This window comes from Bombyx mandarina, chromosome 20 (genome assembly GCF_030267445.1).
Source record: "Bombyx mandarina strain Sakado chromosome 20, ASM3026744v2".
Taxonomy (NCBI): domain Eukaryota; kingdom Metazoa; phylum Arthropoda; class Insecta; order Lepidoptera; family Bombycidae; genus Bombyx; species Bombyx mandarina.
In genome coordinates this window covers 5,119,837-5,141,520 of record NC_143226.1, presented here as the reverse complement: position 1 = coordinate 5,141,520, position 21,684 = coordinate 5,119,837, and the positions used below count along the sequence as shown (strand labels likewise).

Genomic DNA, 21,684 nt, shown 5'->3' with positions numbered 1-21,684 from the left:
TGGCTTCTCTAAGGAAACACTGTGCTATATATAAACCATTCGATAAGCGTACACGATTTTGAAAGTAATCATTAATACTTTTAAAGTAAACGTTATGTGTTCTATTATATGAGTCGTCTATTATCAAAGGCGGCAATCTGTACATTTTGACAAAAATTTTTTATTGATATGTCAATACAGATTTATTTGAATATAATCGTCTCCTTCAAAGAATACGGTTCAAAACCTGCATTAAATAAAGGTTAATAGTTAACCTGTTATTTATCTAAGATGTCGTTCCGAAGAGTTTTGTGACTGCCAATGGAATACAAAGTCAATAATTCGTTTTTCTGATTTACCAATCATTGTCCAAAAGTCAGATTGCCGCCTTTGATAATAGTCGACTCATATATCCCAATTGCATATAACCTTTAAAGAACGACTTTTTGCAGTTTTCTCTTTAAATAAAAGGAGGTAGATAGTGTAACAGTAAATTTGAGACTTTTCCTTAATAATATATGACGAAAAAAAAATGAGTTGATTAATATGCACTTGACCTTGAATACGACATAAAACAAAACAATTTGTTTTTGATCTAATTTATAAATATAAGACAAAGGACATTATTTCACGGCCAATTTACATTCTTGAGGTTTAAGCATGTTATAATGGTGGTTTATTTACCGTCTACTATCTGTGTGAGTACAAAAAAGAAGGAAAATGCTTCAAAGCCACTGGATTTAACTTTTATTTATTTATTTATAACTTCTTATACTATAAAGTATAAAGGCGGACTTAATGCCATAGGCATTCTCTAACAGTCTACCTTATGGGAGTAACTAACTTTTATATAACATTTATAACTTTTATAACTTTTCGGGTACTTCTAAAAAGTACACTGATATCTCAGTAAACAATCATCATTTTACCGAGAGATTATTCATTTAATTTCATTTAACCTTCATGTAATTTCATCCACGTCATTCGGCTTCATACTATACTGAACGAAATGACCAATACAGAAAGTGAAAGTAATGTATCAACCGTTTAAGAGTGACTTAAATTTTGAAAAACGTTTATGGACAGTGAGTCTTCTTTGCGTGGAAGTACCGATCAGTCTCTTGAACTGTTGTTACTGTGAATGAGAATGTGGCCAAAAATTCGAAGATGTCTAGTCGACCGTCCTCAACAACCAAGCACTCGTTTTTTTCGATCGAAAAAATCGATTAAAGTTAATCGATTACATCGATTAAAGCTAATTGTTTTTTTTACTTTGCTTGTTTAAAAAAATGTTTATAGATAAAAACGTGTGTCGTCTGACCATTAGTAAATTTAATATTTATAATTTGTAAGAAATTTATTACATGCATTAAAAATATTACATCTTTTGAAGCGTTTTTATTTAACTTTATAAATTATATAAACAAACTGCAGGTGCTAAATTTATTTGCATGTTCCAGCGCATTACGTCATAGGTCAAGTTTTCATTTCACTCGCAGCTGAATATTTAAGGTTTCTTTGTTAAATAAGATCGCATATTTTCTTCTGCACAGTGTGTAAAATAAAAATGAAGTGTGTTTGCATGATGCATCTGTAACAAACTGATGAAAAATACAATCAATAACAGCACAGGTTAGAGTAGTTACAACAAAATGGAATAGGAGAATAGAAGAAAGATGCTGACGGAAGAAATATGTTGAGCCTGTTCATCATCTTAATGCTATTAACGATATATATGTAGTATTTTTTGATATTTATCTTTTTCGTTACTAAATAGCATGCGAAAATCGTTGAAGTTAGTAAAGCACTATTTACCGTTAAAATTACAAAACTGAATTTCATTTTGCGTTGAATCGACTGAACTTTATCACTACATAGCAGTAATGATGAAATAACACTAGATGACAATCAATTCCTCGATCGACCCACTCTCTGTGCAAAACAACCCTTGAACGAGTTCAATCGGACGTCGATTTCACCTTCTTCAAGCTGTAATTTCAAATTGATTAATTTTTCCAGTGATCTGGCACACATTTAAAATCTGATGAAAGCAGAAAATATTAAATAGGTTTAATCACTTGTTTCAGGTTAGCTAGGTATGGCATTGAAACAGTGGAAAACAATAAGAAGATTAGTGAACTCTAAAATAGTACAGCAAAGTATTGTGGAATCTAAATATACAAAAGACAGTCCTTTTTAACTGTCTATGAGCTCTGGTACCCCTCTGACACTTGGTTGTGAGCTTTGTTCAATTTATATTCACTATAAAATATGTTTTTTTTTTATATACAGGAATCGCGAAAACCATAGAAACATAGAAAAAATAATAATAATTTGAATACTGATTAGAATGATGAAAATAACTGAAGATGTCCTCACCGGATCTGCTTGATAGATTTCTTTGTAGCACGATGGCGAAATACACTCTCGGACGCATCGAGTTTTTTGCAAACCTTTTTGGTAACTACAGGCGCTGCTTTGTTCACATGCGGTCTCGAATTCCTTGTAAGTAATTTCCTGAACAAAAATAATATTAACAAATTTTAGATAATTCCGTAAGTCGCAGCCCTATAATTCGTTGACTGTTGACACTTACAATTGTATGGAATATAGATAAGTTGAAAAAGTATCCACCCGTAAACAGCAAGGTATTGTTGGAAGACTTACCAAAATAGCGCTAGTGTAGGAAATGGAAATGGAATATAGCAATGCAGTTTCAAACAGAGTTGGGTTGCTCGGTTGTAAAATTTAATATTTTTTGTGACTTGTGTAGTTAAAATGCGGTATTTAAAATCTCAACTAATTATTTTATTAGTATTTACGTAGGAAGGGTTTCTTTCCATCTTAATTTAATATCCAACTCTAATAATTTATGGCGCTGTTTTCTAAATCTTTGCCATTGATACTGTGGCGCCACCTTACTTGATTCCCTTTCAGCGGACACTCTAAGTCTAATACATTGAGACGGTCCTCCTTACCTACCCACCCTCCACAGTTCTATCATACATTCGGTTAGGTTCAGCTTGAATCAATTTAATGAAGTCATCGTGGCCTAAAACATTATTAAGACGACCAGTGCATTCGTATCTAACAATGCACTGGTGTTCAAATCCTACTGGCAAGTACCAAATTTTATAATGAAATAGATATATTTAGTGTTTAGTGTTCACAATTGACTTCCACGGTGACGGAATAGCATCGTGTAGTAAAAACCAAACCCGCAAAATTATAGTTTGCGTAATTACTAGTAGAACGTCTTGTGAATCCGCATGGGTAGTGGCCACCATCCCGCCTATTTTTGCCGTGAAGTAGTAATGCGTCTGAACGGTGGGGTAGCTTGTAACTTGTAAGTTGTTGTAGCGTTGTAACTATACTGAGACGTTAGAAATTATATCTCAAGGTGCGTGGCGCATTTACGTTGTAGATGTCTATAGTCTCTAGTAACTACTTAACACCATGTAGGCTGTGAGCTCGTCCACCCACCTAAACAATAAAAATTAAGAAGAAGAAATCTGCTTCATATTACTTTAGTCATTCTTTCATAATCGAAATTATCTCTTATGTTGCCAAATTGGAGACGCTTTCAAACTTTAACCAATAACATGAATGCCATTTCTCCGAACTTAATTTGATGCGTTGTTTTGATTTTTACTTACATTTTTTGGTGAATCTTTATATAAATATTCTTTGAATGTGAATGTTACAGGTGTCGGCTCTGGCTTAGTACTCAGAACCATGTATATGCCAAATAGTATGTGACAAGCAAAAAAAACTTTTACGTGGAACATCATTGCGTTACCTATGTTAACACTACACAGCTTTGGTAATCATCAATAATTTTAAAAACTTTGCGCATGCGTGCAATTTCTTTACACTACGTTTTTCTTTTGTTTACGTTCCCATTTAACCATAGACTAATAGAGATATTATCCACTTAGTATTACCACGCTCAACATTTTCGCTTCTTTTTTAATTTTGTTCTACATTTTGTTCTTTTATAAATCAAGCGCTATTTTTTTTAAAGTTAATAATCGACTAAATTTGTTAGGTGTTCACTCTGTGTTTACGAAGCTGGCTACATTTTTTTTTGATACCAGATTAAAAGATTTCTTGAAGAATTGAAAGTTTTCAAGAAAACATGAATGAACTTTCAAACTATGTAGTTTTAAAAGTTGTCCAAGTAGATTAAAAACAAATGTAAATATAGTTAGCAAAAACACTTAATATTTTTAGAGCTTATTAAAACAATACAGATATCTTAATATTTATTGATTACATACACAACGCTGTTATGTGATGATGAATTCTATCAAGGAGTTGTTATTGCTGAATATAGAACAGCCAGCAACAGTTTCAAGTTAGAGTAAAAGGATTATATTATTCGTCCAATCAAATATTGGTTTGCTTGAGAATTTTTTATCTCTTTGTGTATTCTACCATTTTTTAATTGTGTGTTTTCTGAGAATTTATTAGATTTTTTTCACTTCCGTATTAGGGTTCATACGTTTGTATCTATGTTGAATATAAATGCTTATATACCGGTAAATCAGGATTGACAGAGTTGAGTTTCAGTTTTTCAGAAAAAATAGTATGGGCTTAAATATTAAGGTATTATCCATGGACGCCATGCTATTCAAGTAAATATGTTATGAAAGTTTTCATAAAACAAGTTGTCGTGGCCTAAAGGATAAGATGTCCGGTACATTCGTATCTAGCGATGCAACGGTGTTCTAATCCCGCAGGCCGGTACCATTTTTTGTAATGAAAGACGTACTCAACAAATGTTCACGATTGACATTCACGGTGAGGGAGTTCGTATAGAGTCCCTTCTTTATTTCGCCGTAAAGTCGTGTTTTATGTAATTAACACCACAGTTGAAACAATATCAATTTTATTGCTGTAGCGGCATAAACAATTCTAAGTAATTATATTACATTAGTTATTAAACACATTATAAATTATTTTACGTTTTTAAATTTTCGGCGGTAAAAAGGTCCCGTCTCACAGACTATATTCTTTTTTCAACCTCTCGTGCGTTCCGGCTTACGCATCATAAAAAGATGCGTTCTTAAACGCCACAACGGTGAAGGAATAACATCGTGTAATAAAAATCAAACCCGCAAAATTATAATTTGCGTAATTACTGGTGGTAGGACCTCTTGTGAGTCCGCACGGGTAGGTGCCACCACCCTGCCTATTTCTGCCGTGAAGCAGTAATGGGTCTGAAGGGTGGGGTAGCTTGTAGCTTGTAAGTTGTAGTGTTGTAACTATACTGAGACCTTAGAAATTATATCTCAAGGTGCGTGGCGCATTTACGTTGTAGATGTCTATGGGCTCTAGTAACCACTTAACACCAGGAGGGCTGTGAGCTCGTCCTCCCATTTAAACATTTTAAAAAAGTGGTATAAAAGAAAATAAAGTAGCAACACTGATTCTGTATCTACTATTTTCAGTGCATTATCTACCATAGTTGTAGTTGGCTTTTAATCGAAATATCTGTTTTGTTCCGTGTCGACAATAAATTTTGTTTCGTGAATTTTCTGAAATTAGTCCGCCAAAATAGTTTTCATTCGGTTAATAAAGTGAAGCAGTGACTGTCTGCGAAATTGTGTTTAGTGAAACGAAATTGTGGATTTTCCAACAACGAGAATTTCAGCTAATAAAAATTACTGCAACTGGTAAGTGAGAAAAATAACATGAATCGAAAAAAAAAACAAATCGTTTCGAACTTCCTTGGCTGATGATTTAAATTCAAGAGAATTGAAATATAAAATTGAAGGCTACGTGTGAAATGTGTATCGAAAATTAAAAGATATTTTTTATTAATCAGCAAATATTTACTGATTTTGTTGACTACATAAACGATGTGAAAGGATTTGCAGGATTTACGTCACTCGACTCGTTCGAATACAATGTAAGTGCTCTCCTCAGTTTGAAAGTACAATTGTAAATCTTTCTGATATGTCCATGTATTTGAAGAATGTATATAAATATTTATATCGAGTTAGGGCCGAACTGCTAGGCGATTCGTTGCGTGTTAATTAGAGAAATTGCAAGCAACAGGTAATAGATAACAATGTCGAATGACAAATAAGGTTTTATTTCGTAATCCATTTTCTTGAATCATTATTAACAAACAAAGAATCTAATCTAATTTATTAACACTTAATTATACGCCATATACTTTTTGCAAAAGTGTAAAAATAACAAAAAGGGGTAAAGTAATTTATTGACAAAAATAAAAAAGTACATACAGAATCAAACAAATCCATATTTCAATATTTTAATTATGTTTCAAAATGTGTGCGCATATTGTTGTAATTTATTTCATATTTACTCAGTCCTATCAAACTAAACAATTGAGTGAGTGCAAACTTAGTGCAAACGCACCAATATGCTGTATTACCATCAGCCACTGAAGAATGAATTTAACTGAAATACAATAAAGCATAGTTTTGAATAACGTCATTGTAGTATGAATAAATTTTTTGTTAGCACTGTTGTTCTACTTACTTAACATGAATAAATGAAATTAAAATTTCAGTTTTACCATTGAATACGCAGGAATACAAATTTGTTTCATAAGTTATTAGTGTTGTAGTAGTAATGATGACTGACTGGTTCGTCAACAAAGTACCCATGCTGCTGGGCCTATGAATTTGAAATTTTGGTTGATGATTTTATACTGTAATTGTGGCGTTAATTAAAGAATGATTACTATTAAATAAACAACGAAGGTATTAAATAAGAGATTAACGGTTGTCTAGAAGTTTGCAATTTTTAAAAGAAAGAAAAATCGTGAAATTACATATAGCTACTTTTTGTTACAAATTCTACAGTGAATCCATATAGGGCACCGGTGACCTACATGTGATGTGATCAATGTGTTAAAAAAGTATTTTATGAATATTTACAGTCAGAACCTTATGTTTCATGTTTGGTTAGAACATCTTAGCGGCAAAGTGCCTAGCACAACATATTTTTATTAATAGTAGCAGTAGCAGATCATATTTGACTCACATATGTAACCGGCATATGACTTTGGGTTTAAATATCTCCCACAGTGTAGTATTCCCTGAGCCCCGCGTGCTGCTCTTCAAACAAACTTTGAGTAGTCCTTAGTAAATTTGCTTGTGCTGTTAGCATTGAATTCCAAAAGATAGCTAGGTGGCTACTTTAGGACATGTCAATAGTAAGCTTATCTATGTTTGATGCCAATACAGAATGCAAATCAATGGTTTACCTAACACGTACCATCCGGCTATGGAATGAGCTCCCCTCCACGGTGTTTCCCGAGTGCTATGACATGTCCTTCTTCAAACGAGGCTTGTGGAGAGTATTAAGCGGTAGGCAGCGGCTTGGCTCTGCCCCTGGCATTGCTGAAGTCCATGGGCGACGGTAACCACTCACCATCAGGTGGGTCGTATGCTCGTCTATCTGCAAGGGCAATAAAAAAAAAAACATGAAGATAATATTAATGAAATATTCTGCCGAACCAAGGAGGATATTCATTTGTACTGAAATTATTGAATAAAAGTAGTAAATTTTTTATTATTAAAAAAAAACAGGAAAGCTCCAAATTAATATGTTCACAACATAAACAATGATAAATAAAATGTACAGTGGTGGACAAAAGTTTCGAGAAACACAAAATTTTAAAAATGAAAAACAATTTTTATAAATTTCAAATTTTTTATTTTGAATTTTCGAATTGACTTTGATGACAGTCGAACTTACGGCCTCTGTACATGTACATATATGATCATAATTGCTCGCATGTATCATGGGTGCTCTCTCTGAAAACCTCATTTTAGACTAAATTAATAAAAAGCAACCCCCATATTCCTTGTCTTCTCTGTATTACATTCATACTTAAAATTATTTTTGTATTCGACTAAAATTTCCCTCTAATCTGAGTGAGGGTTGAGTATATGTCATCAATCATCACTACATACATAGTATAAAACAAAGTCGCTTTCTCTGTCCCTATATCCCTATGTATGTATGCTTAAATCTTTAAAACTACGCAACGGATTTTGATGCGTTTTTTTTTTATTAGATAGAGTGATTGAAGAGGAAGGTTTATATAATACTAGCTGACCCGGCAGACGTAGTGCCTCATTCGATAAAACCTAAGCTTTTTTTTAAAATAAACTTAAAACAAACAAAAGGAATCCGTCCGACGGGGGACAGACACATCAAAGGAAAAACTAAATTGTTATTTTTGTTTAATTCCGAGCATTTTCACATTTATTTACCTTTTAAACTTTCTCTGGACTTCCGCAAATAATTCAAGACCTAAATTAGCCAAATCGGTCTAGCCGTTCTCGAGTTTTAGCGAGACTAACGAACAGCAATTCATTTTTATATATGGAGAAGATTTTTATATATAGAGAAGATGTATAATAACATCCATTAAATAGTGGAGAAGTCAATAATAAATTACAGTTTCCGAAGCGAAGCGCGGGCGGGTCGCTAATTGTATCATAATCCGGTCCATTTCTTGCACAAAATAGCCCACTGAGTTTCTCGCCGGATCTTCTCAGTGGGTCGCGTTTCCGATCCGGTGGTAGATTCTGCGAAGCACGGCTCTTGCTAGGGTTCGTGTTAGCAACGTCATCAGGTTTGAGCCCCGTGAGCTCACCTACAAACGTTAGGGTTACGCTGAAATAGCTTCTCAAGGCTCTCAGCTTATGTAGGGAAAAAAAAAAAAAAAATATATATATTCGCAATATCACTAAGACTTCCTATTTATACTGCTGCTGTTAGTTATTATTATTGCTTTAACACGTAATCAAAGAAAGCAGCGTGGAAACTTTTGAGCGCGAGCGTACTCCGTGATTAAAGTGATTACATCGTTGCGAACTCGGTTCGAACAATTAGTGAACTCTGTAGTCGGTGCGTTAAGTGCACGCGCACCGGAGCCGGTCGGACTCACTGACGCGCGATCTCCAACAGAACAACAAATTACAGGTAAACTTTTTGCTCCCCTTGTAACTTGTAAGGTGAACCGTTCCAACGGCCTTGGTACATTGCGGATTGTACACGTACTTATCTATTCAATTTGAAGTTTGTTCTAGAATGTTTTATTGTTGTTCACGTAGTAAGCACGTTGTAGGCAGACTTTTTTATTTTTTTATTGCTTAGATGGTTGGACGAGCTTACAGGCCACCTGGTGTTAAGTGGTTACTGGAGCTCGTAGACATCTACAACGTAAATGCGCCACCCACCTTGAGATATAAGCTCTAAGGTCTCAAGTATAGTTACAGCGGCTGCCCCATCCTCCAAACCGAAACGCATTACTGCTTCACGGCAGAAATAGGCAGGGTGGTGGTACCTACCCGCGCGGACTCACAAGAGGTCCTACCACCAGCAATTACGCAAATTATAATTTTTGCGGGTTTGATTTTTATTACACGACTAGCGACCCGCCCTCGCTTCGCTTCGGAAACATTAAAACACACATGAAACAAAAAATAAATAATAAAAAAATAAATAAAAAAAGCAGCCTATGTTCATCAGGGACAATGTCGGCTTCTAATGGAAAAAGATTTTTTCAAATCGGTCCAGTAGTTTCGGAGCCTATTCGAAACAAACAAACAAACAAATCTTTCCTCTTTATAATATTAGCATAGATGTTATTCCTTCACCGTTGAAATCAATCGTGAAAATTTGTTGAGTACGTATTTCATTAGAAAAAATTTGTACCCGCCTGAGATTCGAATACCGGGTGCATCGCTCAATACGAATGCACTTGACGTTTTATCCCTTAAGTCACGACCACGACGACTAAGAATAAGACATGAATATATATATTCGGTACATACACCAAAATAACATTTTTTACAATTTTTGTCTGTCTGTCTGTCTGTTTGTTTGTTCCGGCTAATCTCTGCGACGGCTGGATCGGTTTTGACGAGACTTTCACTGATAGGTAGCTGATGATATAAGGAGTAACTTAGTCTAAATCAATAATAAAATTTAATGTTTCCGAAGCGAAGCGAGGACGGGTTGCTAGTTTGAAATATATTTGGTAGTTTAGATAGGTAGACCGTGCAACGTTAACCAAAGATCTCATTTTAACATCTCGAGCCAATCGAAATTAAACCTTATCACCCATAAACATAATAGTGTGAATCGCCCGAGCGAAACCCGGTGCGGATCGCTAGCAACAGATAATTTTGTTTGCCTCAAACGTTATCATTGCACGTACGTAAATAATGATAATTTGATGTTATTTGAAAGTTAATTACGTTGGATCTCGAAGCGTAAGAACTTAAGCGGGGGAGCTTAAATAGCTTCATGTAAAAGCGCTTTATAGTACAAACCTAACGAACATAAAGTGCTAGAACTTTTCTTAAGTCTTAGACTTGACTGATCGTCCTTCCTATCAACAGCAAACTCGCTTGTGTCTTTGCTTTGTAACCATTTTGATACACGATTAATTTTAGCAGACCGGTAAACGTAGATGTAATATCTTCTTCGTTGAGTGGTAGAGGGTGTGTGAAAGTGGAACATCACTAAACAACCTGTGCGTCGCTTTAGACCAAACTTTGTCGTCAACAACCAGCGGTCAAACAAATGGTCGGGGTGCTATTCTTACCCCGGTTTCTAATTGTTCAATGCTGCGTCAATAGACGCGCAGAACGTCAATGCGTCTTGTTGGACCTCAACGGTTCCAAAGCCTGCGTGTCAGGTCCGATTTTGATTAATTAAGGAGAGGGGAGAAGGATTTAAAACCGGCACAATAGCAGCTGGTCGTTGCGTAGAACGTGTACTCTTATGATCCTCTTATTGCGGCTGCCGCTGATTACCTATCTGACTCAGGTGACGGGGTCAAGCAAGTCACCTGAAATATGTCTTGTCGGATCCCCTGGATCACAGCATCGGTCACCGTCCTCGTCGAACTCGTGAACTAACCCATAGACACAGTTCACTGTGTTTCTCCCCGGATCTTCTCAGTGGATTGCGAAGCACTGCTCTTGCTAGGGCTGTGTTAGAACATTCTCTCAGGTTGGGCCCATTAGTTTACCTGCCCGTCCCGGCGTAGCTGAAATAGCCCCCTAGGTTACCAGCGAATAGGTAGGATTTTTTTTTGGAACGAAGTTCCTTATCGCGCGTTGTGAAAGGGGGCTAGACAGAAAAAATTCTTACGAAAAGTTGTCACGACACTTTTTGCTATAAATTCTTACGAAAAGTTGTCACGACACTTTTTGCTATAAATTCTTACGAAAAGTTGTCACGACACTTTTTGCTATAATTTCTTACGAAAAGTTGTCACGACAATTTTTGCTATAAATTCTAACGAAAAGTTGTCACGACACTTTTTGCTATAAGCTGTAAGCTATTGTAAGCTGTGCGGCGTCGCATGTTTCTCCGTCTGTCTGTCTGTCTCTCTCTCTCTCTTATAGAAAGCAAGCCAGATATTGGAACGAAGTTCCTTATCGCGCGTTGTGAAAGGGGGCTAGACGGAAAAAATTCTTACGAAAAGTTGTCACGACACTTTTTAGATCCGTCATTCTGACCAATCAACGTGTAGGCGCTTATCGCGTGACATTGCTCGTATCCGATTGGTCTGCGTAATGAGTACAGTTTCGCGAGATAGCGTTTCAACAATAGTAATTTAGTTCATAGTATTGTTTTTTTCTTCTTCATAATGCCGTAATTTATTATTATAACTTAAAAAAAAAAATACAATTCCTTCACTAATTAATCGAAAGGAACTTCGTTCCATCCGGGTGTCCCTTGACACCTCTGAAGTTTTTTTTTTTATGTTTGAGAGATTACTGGTGGCCCGGAGGCCTTTTCAGTTTTACCAGGGCAGGTGGGTACCAGGAGGGGTGTGACCCGAGCGCCTCCAAAGGAGACCTAACAACTCAAGAGTAGCTGCTTCGCGAATGAATCTACTACCGGATCGGAATCGCGACCCGCTGAGAAGATCCGGCGAGAAGCTCAGCGGGCTGATGTTTAGGTTAGGTTGCATGTCGAACTCTTTGCCGAGTTCGACGAGTACGGTTACCGGGGTCCCTACTCCTAGTGTTCGAGCTAAAGGTGTCTAAAGCTAAGGGCTATTGGATCTGATGGATCCATAAGGACGTGTCTGGGGCGTCGATGGTGACTGGCTCCGGCGTGATCAGGATTCGGGGAGTAGTCAGCGGCGGCATCGATAAGGCGATTATCATGACGAAAAAAATAGTCTTATGCGCTGCGAATAAGCGATAAAATATGGTATTGTCTCGTACCACTTTAGCTTACCAATGCTGTATTTAGTTTTTGTGAAAACCTATCGATACATAAAAATTGTCAAAATCTTATAGTAATAAATTCGAAAATGAATAGAAAGTAAATTATACAATACATGTACATGTGGTGTAAAATGTTACTCTAGATAATGTTGCTTGTTTGAAGTTGTTTGTACGTTGAGAGAACGATACATCCTCAAGGCTGCACGTGATGCGTTCCCTTGGCCTCCGTGTCAGCTGCGAATCGATGTAATTATTTGTCTATAGTCAATTCATACCTTTGATAGTGAGAAATTTCATTTTCTACTGCTTCCACGAAAATGCTTATGTAATTGTTATTTTTATTGCTTTTATTCTAACGGACGTGCTTTGACGTAATCTAAACGATGCAATGTTGTGAATAAATAAATAAATGTCTCACATTAAATGGCCTTAAACTAGTATTTTAAGCTGTGTTAAAGGCGCAGGAAATATACATGAGACAAAAATAAATACACTGAAACCAAGAAAAATTTTCACAAATATATTGACTTCGAATATTCAACTGCATCAGTTTCCGTCGTACACTAGTCAAATTAAATAAACTAGAGGTCCCGCAGTAGTCGAAATTCGACTATAACTAATAGGAATTGTCAGTTTGTACACTATTATAATTGTATTTTATACTTCTATAATCACAAATTTCGCCAAGACTACACTATAAAAAATATTAATAAAGACAAACAATATTTAATCTATTCTCAATATGACAACAGACGTCAAGAACAAAAGTTTGACAATAAATAGTATGCATGCGTGTGTGCGTCAAATACATGGTATGTAGTGTGTGTAATGTTTTCTTTATTGATTTAATGTATCTTTTATGCATTATTTAAAAAAATATATTAGCATTGTGCACTTCTTCTCTATATTCTCTATAAGTGTGGAAAAATTCATACTCCTCCGACCGCGCAATTTTCGTAAAAAGGGATACAAAGTCTTTGCTTCACGTATTAATATATAGATACTAGTCAATAGATGCGACCATGTGTATCGATAATTTGGTAATAGGCTACTCATACCGACCACTTGTGAAGATTGTGTTTTCGTACTACCCTAATGTATTATTTATTATGTGTATATAATATATGTAAAATCATAAATTTTCGATATTTTTTTATTGCCAGCTCACCGCCCACCTTGAGATATGAGTTCTAAGGTCTCAGTACAGTTACGATAGTTAAACCGAAACGCATTACTGCTTCACGACAGAAATAGGCGGTGTGGACTCACAAGAGGTCCTACCACCAGTAATCACGCAAACTATTATTTTGCGGGTTTGATTTTTACTACACGATGTTATTCCGTCACCATGGAAGTCAATCGTGAACATTTGTTAAGTACGTATTTCATTAGAAAAATTGGTACTTGCTAGCGGGATTCGAACACCAGTGCATCGCTAGATACAAATGCACCGTCTTATCCTTTAGGCCACGATGCCTTCACGGACGACTGTTTATCGTTAAGAAGCTCCTCTTTACCCTCAAACATTCCAAAAACATCTTCAGCCCAATCGTCGTGGCGGGTCTTAGATCAGACCTATGTTCAGCTGGTAGATTGTGGTCTGATAGAGCCTATTTTGAGAATATTCGGCTAGTCTTTGTTTTTGCCAACCCTAAGTTGTAGGGTCCCTAAAATTAAAAGGAAGAGAGGCCGTCCCAGAACAACTTGGCGTCCCTGGGTGGAGCAGGAGCTAGGCGTCTTGGGACGTGGGAGGAGCTAGAACAGACTGCCCAAGACCGATTTAAATGGAAGGATTTGATTCGAGCCCTACACCCCAGCAGAGGGTAACAGGAAAGAGAGAAGAAGAAGTTGTAGGGTTGGTAAAGACGTTATACGCTCGTACTATATTTCGATATTAATGTAAAATATTCACGTTATGGTCCAGATGTGAGTTTGTATATCGTTCTACAGAGAAAAACACATAAATACTAGGGCGCATGTGTGTAATAAATTGAATAACAACATAATATTAAACAAAGCTATTATGAGAACATCGAAAAATAGTCATTTCTGTCACGTCAATACTGTTCAATTTTGTACGATAAGTACTTTGGAGTTCCGTGTACTTGTTGAAGGTTGACCTTCGAAATTAATTAATTGGTTGCTTTTAATAAAATACTAGCTGACCCGGCAGACTTCGTAGTGCCTCAATCGATAAATAAAAAACTTAAACTTTTGTATAAAATAAACTTAAAATAAACAAAAGGAATCCGTCCGACGACACATCAAAAGAAAAAAAAAATGTTTAATTTTATTTTATTCTGAGCATTTTCATATTTATCTAGCTTTTAAACCTTCTCTGGACTTCACAAATAATTCAAGACCAAAATTAGCCAAATCGGTCCAGCCGTTCTCGAGTTTTAGCGAGACTAACGAACAGCAATTGATCTTTATATATAAAGATTACATAATATAGTAACCGGCAAACTCCGTGAGCAAATGACCTTGACTGCGCAGAACCGAATTTTAGATCACTTTGGTGGTGAGGGTGAGGCGCGACGGCAGGGGAAATCGTATCGAGCGCGTTATTGGTAGATCAGTCGAACCTTGCGTCCCGCACCGCGCCCTCATTCCGCTTGCTCCCAAAAGTACGCTTGCGTACAGTGGAAAGTCTATCGTTATTAATCGTTAAGTTATTTGTTATAATTACTTGTGGACTTTGTTACCATTGCTATTTGTTGAGTGTTTGTTGATTTTTTATAAAAAATACACTATGCCGCGACAAACTGGTGTAGTATTCAAAAGAAAGGGTAGAAAAATTGTGTACGACGTATATTGCTTCATTATAAAACAGGAGAAGAATGATATGGAAAAAGTAAAACAGACTTCGGAAGCAAGAAAAACATCAGTGAGTACTGCTAGGTGCATTATTAACGAAGCTAAAGACTCTGGCTTGCTCGCCGTGTTTCGGACTCCGGGTAAGAAAAGATCAGGGAAGAAGAAAGTTACCGGAATGGATAGTTTCGTTCAATCTGTAATAAAAAGATGTAATCATAATAACAGGCAGCGAAACTCCGTATCGTAGAGAAAGGCTTCGAAAAATTTAAAGAAGATATAAATTTTAATGGCTCGGAATGAAGAATGATGGAAAAAAAAAACAGAAAGTAATCGGAAGCTGGTAATTGAAAAAAGTAACATTCCATTACTAAGAATCGAATATCTTCAAAAAATAATTAATTATAGACAAAAAAGAAGACCGAATCGACCGAGTTGTAAACTACGCCGATGAGCCCTATGTCGACTCATCACGATGATAGCGACTCGGGTGATGAAAACAGTGATGACGATGATGGTCATGATTATGATAACGAAAAAAAAATTACAAATACCAGCTTCGCTTCAATTGAACCAAGACCTGGCAACAGCTCTAGTTTTGACTAAATAGAAGGAATATCTATTTTACCCCAAGATTAAATTATTACAATTATTAACCTATATTAAATACATAATATGTTGATTTTAATAATTTAATAGCATTATGACGCAGAGTAAATATTGTTTTTGCACGTGAGTGTACCATGCGCGAACTTACCCCCACTACGTCGACAAATGCTCAAGAAGTTTGCCGGCTATTATACCAATGTGTCTTCGATAATCGTAGTATCCATGAAATGAGCTTCGCTGATCTGAACTGATCAAACCAGGCTTGGAGGACAAAGGATTTTTCTAGAACATTTCCACGCAGTATGTCATGGTGGGCGGGGGAATCAGCGTGGTGATGGAGAGGTACGCCGTAAGCTAATGGCCAATTAAAAAATATACTGAATACACTGTTTGTAGGGTACATCGAGAGCCGACCGTGATATTAGTTTTAAAGTCTCAGTATAGTACAACGGCTGCCCCACCCTTCAAACCGAAACGCATTACTGCTTCACGGCAGAAATAGGCATGGTGGTGGTACCTACCCGTGCGGACTCCCAAGACGTCCTACCATCACTAATTACGCAAATTATAATTTTGCAGATTCGATTTTTATTACGCGGTGTTATTCCTTCACCGTGGAAGTCAATCGTGAACATTCTTTAAGTACGTATCTCATTAGAAAAATTGGTACCCGCTTGCCGGATGCGAACACCGGTGCATCGCTAGATACGAATGCACCGGACGTCTTATCCTTTAGGCCACTACGACTTTTTTAATAAACTTTTTGTCTCTGTCTGTTACAGCTAGAGATGATATTGAAAACTAATCTAGAGTATTGCGATAGCAGATATTCTTAGATCAATAAAGTAAATAATTATAATTAAATGATGATGTTTTTTTTTTGATAACACCATCTTGTTGTGTCTTTAAAGCGCTTAGTTGCCCTCAATTAAGAAAAATAGTATTATTATTCGCCAATAGATGTCGGGAAGAGTCATAAAGTTGATTATTTAAAACACGAATAAAACAACATTTTCTGAAAATAAATCGTAGCTAGATCGATTTATCGCCCCTGTATACTAAATTTTATGAAAATCGTTGGAGCCGTTTCCGAGATTCAGATTATATACATATATATTAATATACAAGAATTGCTCGTTTAAAGGTATAAGATTTCATATAATGTTTATTCATTATAAGGTTTCCAAAAAATTGATGACGATTGATTGGAAGAGTTCTGAAGTTTCTCGAATTAATTAAACGCGTTTTAGCCAGAATCATAACAGACTGTAACAGGTTAGGTGTAATAGCAATTCCGAGATATGGCGTATAAAAATTAATTAGAATGCATTGTAAAAATATAAAATTCGGAGAAACAGAAAAACTTTATCTAAGTTGTTTTTTTTTTTTGTGACAATTCAATATAAAAACCTGAGATTATGCTCCCAGTGAGTGATAAATGATTTTATCAATGTTTGTTTTTTTGTATATTCAATGACCTTAGGTATGATAGCGAAATAATTTTATTATTGTCGCGATAAAACTTGTGTTGTTTTTTTATTGGAATATTTGCTGTGTGAAGGCTGTTAAGTACATTTTAATTAATCAATCAATGAGCCCTTTATCCTCAACTTTTTAGACTGTTAATTAAATTTTTCTATATTTTACAGAATGTCAAACAGTTTAGTGTACCTTTTGGCATAAAATTCAATTCCTCTATTTCCTCTTCAATTTATTCCTATTTTTTTTTTATTGCTTAGATGGGTGGACGAGCTCACAGCCCACCTGGTGTTAAGTGGTTACTGGAGCCCATAGACATCCACAACGTAAATGCGCCATCCACCTTGAGATATAAGTTCTAAGGTCTCAAGTATAGTTACAACGGCTACCCCACCCTTCGAACCGAAACGCATTACTGCTTTCCTCATCTAACATCTTCAATTGTTGTCTATACTGCTCCAGTCTGGACCGCCTGTCAACTTTATCTCACCCCTTGCCTTTGCGTTTATTTAAAAAAATATATATATTGCTAATACCGGTATACTTAAATACGGTTGACCTCTCTAGACAGAAGCATTTGTAATCGAGTGTCAAAAGTCAACGTTCTATTTGAAGAACAAAGAATCGTTCGTGCAAATAACGAATAAATTTAATACGTAACTAGTTTCATGCGTTGGTATTAAATGTATGTATGTATTGTATTGTCGCGCGGTAATCGCGTACTCTGGCCATCGTGCGGTATCATACGTACACGCCTGATAAATTCGTTTATTTACGGTTTATTATCGGTGGCGAGCGCGAGTGTCGTCCGGCAACCGTGCCGCATCACTAGCTTGAATTATTTTTAAATTTCAAATTTAGTAATCGAATTGATTTGTGGTTTTTTTTTTGTGATGGCCGTTTATTATAAGGAACACGTTTTTTAGTCTGTGTTTTTTTTTTTTGTGTGTGTATCTATGTGTGTTACTGGCTGAAAATAGTATTGGAATTTGGCTCAATTTTTTTGGCACTGAATTTGATTTTCGTCAGTAAGAGAACTTTGTCAATTTGTAAGAATGCTATGTGAGTATATAATTATTTTTTTTCATTATTTTTATTAATTCGTTTCACTCGTTAATTAATACCAGCCACCATCGCTATAGTCAACACAGAAGTCTAAAAAACCGGTCTTCAAATTTTGAACGAACTAACAAAAACGTTAAGTCTATTTGCGAGTGTAATTTGTAAAAATAGAAGTAGATACACTTATGATTCCTTGTTACTTTTTTACATCGTTCTTAAATTTTTATATAATAATATGTATTTTATACGATTTGATTGATAAAAGTACAGCAGGTAAACGTTATAAAAAAAAAGAGTAATCTAATTTACAAATTTAATCATTATACTAATTAATTTTAAAATTTATGTCCTACAATAATCTCGAGTAGTCAACACTCAAACTTGGAAGTTGTAAACCGTCTCTCTTCGACGTTAGACAGAGAAAGCACTATAGCGAATCGTGACGTAAAAATTAGCCATACACTTATTATACTTGCACTTTTATTCTCCCTCCTGGCAGAGATTTGCTCGCCCACCTGTTCTGGTGAAACTGGAAAGGCCTCCGGGCCAACAGTAATCCTTCAATCATAAAAAAAAACTAGTATTCTATATTAGCATTCCTTCTTAAACCCTCCACGAAACTGAGTTCATAGGCTATACAAAGTAATGCTATTTAAATTTGATTGTGCCTCGGAACACTTTCGATTTAAACTCGCTTTAGTTTAAGCGGATTTCAAATTTAAACTATTTTGAATAGAGTTAAATTTACAAAATCAAGTTGATGTCTGTTGAATCGGAATATAACAACAACAAAAAACGTTGATCGTGCACGCACGTTGGTCACGTTTTACTATACTTTAATGACTTCGCGTTAGCCGCTATTGGATTTGATGTCTTTCAAACTATTTTTTTTTTATTGCTTAGATGGTTGGACGAGCTCACAGCCCACCTGGCGTTAAGTGGTTACTGGAGCCCATAGACATCCACAACGTAAATGCGCCACCCACCTTGAGATATAAGTTCTAAGGTCTCATGTATAGTTAAAACGGCTGCCCCACCCTTCAAACCGAAACGCATTACTGCTTCACGGCAGAAATAGGCAGGGTGGTTGGCATAGGCAGGCAACTACTGAGTTTCACGCCGGATAATCGCAGTGGGTCGCGATTCCGGTCCGATGGTAGATACAGCGAAGCGCTGCTTCTTCTTGCTAGTGCTAGTGTCGGTGTTAGCAGGACTCTCGTGAGCTCACTTACTAATCCGGGCGTCTTTGAAATAGCACTTTACGCTACCAACGATTAAGAGGAAAAAATTGCCACTTTATTTAAAAAGTCTTTATACCTCTCTTATAATATAACAGATTAGAGAAGTTTTCTGTTTTTTTTTAAATTTATTTGACCTTTTGGAGCCAGAGTGAACATTTATTTATTTAATTTAGTCATATGTAAGGGTGTCGTGCATTCGTAAAGAGTTTGTAAGTGCTTCGCTGAGTAAAAAAAGGTTGAGAGCCGCTGGGCTAGTAAGGCGTTTAGTTTTAAGATGATGCGTCGGAGAGCTCACTGTCTGCGTGGAGCTAAGCCGCTGCCATTGGCATATACATGTATTCCCACTGTCTCTTTTTTCCCCCTAGCTGATACTTGAGAGGCTATTTCAGCTTCTCTTTGACCTGTAGGTGACATGTATAGGTGAGATCACGGGGCTCAAACCGGAGTGTTCCTAACACTGGCCCTAGCAAGAGCAGTGCTTCGCAGAATCTACCACCGGATCGGAAACGCGACCTACTGAGAAGATTCGGCAAGAACCTCAGTGGGCCCACTGTCTCTAGTACAGTGGAATTACCAATTTAGCATGTTTTCATGATCTACAAGTCTCCATACGATGTGATGACGTTTAGCTCAAAACATTCGAAAAGGAGTTATTTGTTCATCGACAGATTTATCGTAATAACTCTTTAAAATGTCATATATCAGTTGAAGCTATATCTCATATCGAGTAAAATCTGGCGTCAACAATTCGGATAGTCCTTCCTTATCAAGAGCACCTGCATTTTGATTATGTCAACATTGGATTTTGTGTCAAATCGTACTGCATATAAGAACGTATAAGTGAACTAGCTAGCTGTACCAGTCCGCTTCGCTGGGCATTTAAAATTAACATTATTATTTCTCCCCCCCACAAAGATTCTCATCATTAACGCCCCCGCAATTGTTGTAGGGAGTCCAACACTCATATAAATATTAGCATATCCATTAAGTACATGTATTTTCTATATGGATACCAAGTTTCAAGTCAATCGGATGCATGGTTCAGTTATAACGGAACATCCGTAATAACCACTGTAGATTTATATAATAGTATAGGCTTTAAAAGTTTTAAGTAAACGTATGGTGACAACGAAAGCACCGTTTTTATCTTTGAATTTGTGACTTGCGATGACCCGACTTAGCGCGAATAGCAGTGGGGAATCACACACGTTAACCCAGAGTTTATCAACGGATCTTCTAGATTCTGTGAAGTACTGCTCTTGATAGGGCTAGTGTTAGCAATTTCTCTCAGGTTCAGCCCATGAGTTCACGCGAAGGTGCCGTGAAGCAGTAAGGCGTTTCGGTTTGAAGGGTGGTGCAGCCGTTGTAACTATACTGAGACCTTAGAACTCATATCTCAAGATGGGCATTGACGTTGTAGATGTCTATGGGCTCCATTAACTTATAACATCAGGTGAGCCGTGAGTTCGTCCACCCATCAATAAAAAAAAAAAAGGAAAGGGAAACGCCCCTTTTAATCTACCAGCGAATAGGCGGATAAACACTTCCAATTCCACCGCAGACTTTTTAATCATGACACCGAATACCGCAGTCGGTTCATTAATTCCAAAACCTAGCACATACAAACGCACGAACAGTTAATAGTTTGTATTAGATATAGATTATAATTGAAAATCTGTTTTAAGCAAAAGCAATGTTTGAGTATTGTTTTTCTCCGCGGTTATGTCAAGGGATTTTTTTTTATATTGCGATGACCTTAATATCTAAAAAAATTTTTAAAGTAATTTTATGACCTGGTAACTGAGACCTTTAAGTCATGTCCTATTTTAATTTTTATTCTTGTGTATATGAAAAATGTTAATTTGGAGTGAAATGAAATGAAGATTATTAATTTGAGACATTAATCAACTGGGATGAAATTAAATGAAACGAGATGATATGAGATGAAATATAATCTCAGTAAAATGGTGTTCATTTACTGAGATTTTTTCAGTGGACTTTTTGGAGGATCCTGAGAAGTTACGTCCAGCTTTGTTTCATTTTCCCACATTTTTGCAGTTTCACAGATATGAGACGGTTAGTAAACCACCGTTATTACACATTTAAACCTGAAGAAACACTAAATAGACAAAATAAAACGAATCACACAACTTCACTCCTCGCGTTTCCGCCAAAAAGTACTACCATAAATTTCGAATTAATATGTTTCACACGCTTTTATTAGCTTTCTATGCGTCTTGTTTGTTAGTAACGAA

General features: G+C 36.2%; 3 protein-coding genes across 9 annotated transcripts in view; 1 reads left to right on the top strand and 2 right to left on the bottom strand.

Moving 5' to 3' along the window:
* Positions 1 to 21,684, bottom strand: part of LOC114247906 (uncharacterized) — a 294,552-nt gene that overhangs the window by 15,108 nt on the left and 257,760 nt on the right. The window lies entirely within an intron of this gene.
* On the bottom strand, positions 1,363 to 3,822 carry LOC114247899 (uncharacterized). The gene is made up of 4 exons (XM_089736001.1): positions 3,636 to 3,822; positions 2,359 to 2,496; positions 1,795 to 1,968; positions 1,363 to 1,580 (listed from the first exon to the last, which is right to left on the bottom strand). The coding sequence occupies exons 1-3, from the start codon at positions 3,768 to 3,770 to the stop codon at positions 1,888 to 1,890; spliced, it is 354 nt and encodes a 117-aa protein (XP_089592127.1). The 5' UTR covers positions 3,771 to 3,822; the 3' UTR covers positions 1,363 to 1,580; positions 1,795 to 1,887.
* LOC114247848 (uncharacterized) overlaps positions 5,426 to 21,684 on the top strand; it is a 161,750-nt gene continuing 145,491 nt past the window's right edge. For 3 of the 7 annotated variants that reach the window (XM_089735989.1, XM_089735988.1, XM_089735986.1), the window contains exon 1: positions 5,427 to 5,657. The gene's annotated coding sequence lies outside the window, so the exon portion shown is untranslated. Of the gene's footprint in view, positions 5,658 to 17,884; positions 18,189 to 21,684 lie in introns of those variants that run through there. The other 4 variants (XM_089735991.1, XM_089735987.1, XM_089735990.1 and 1 more) reach the window with 4 other exon arrangements.

Coding starts and splice junctions, on each gene's coding strand:
- LOC114247899 (XM_089736001.1), bottom strand. CDS start 3,770: ATGATGTTCCACGTAAAAGTTTTTTTTGCTTGTCACATACTATTTGGC. Junction 2,497..3,635: donor ATAAAGATTCACCAAAAAAT/GTAAGTAAAAAT, acceptor ATTTTTGTTCAG/GAAATTACTTACAAGGAATT. Junction 1,969..2,358: donor AAATCTATCAAGCAGATCCG/GTGAGGACATCT, acceptor TTGAAATTACAG/CTTGAAGAAGGTGAAATCGA.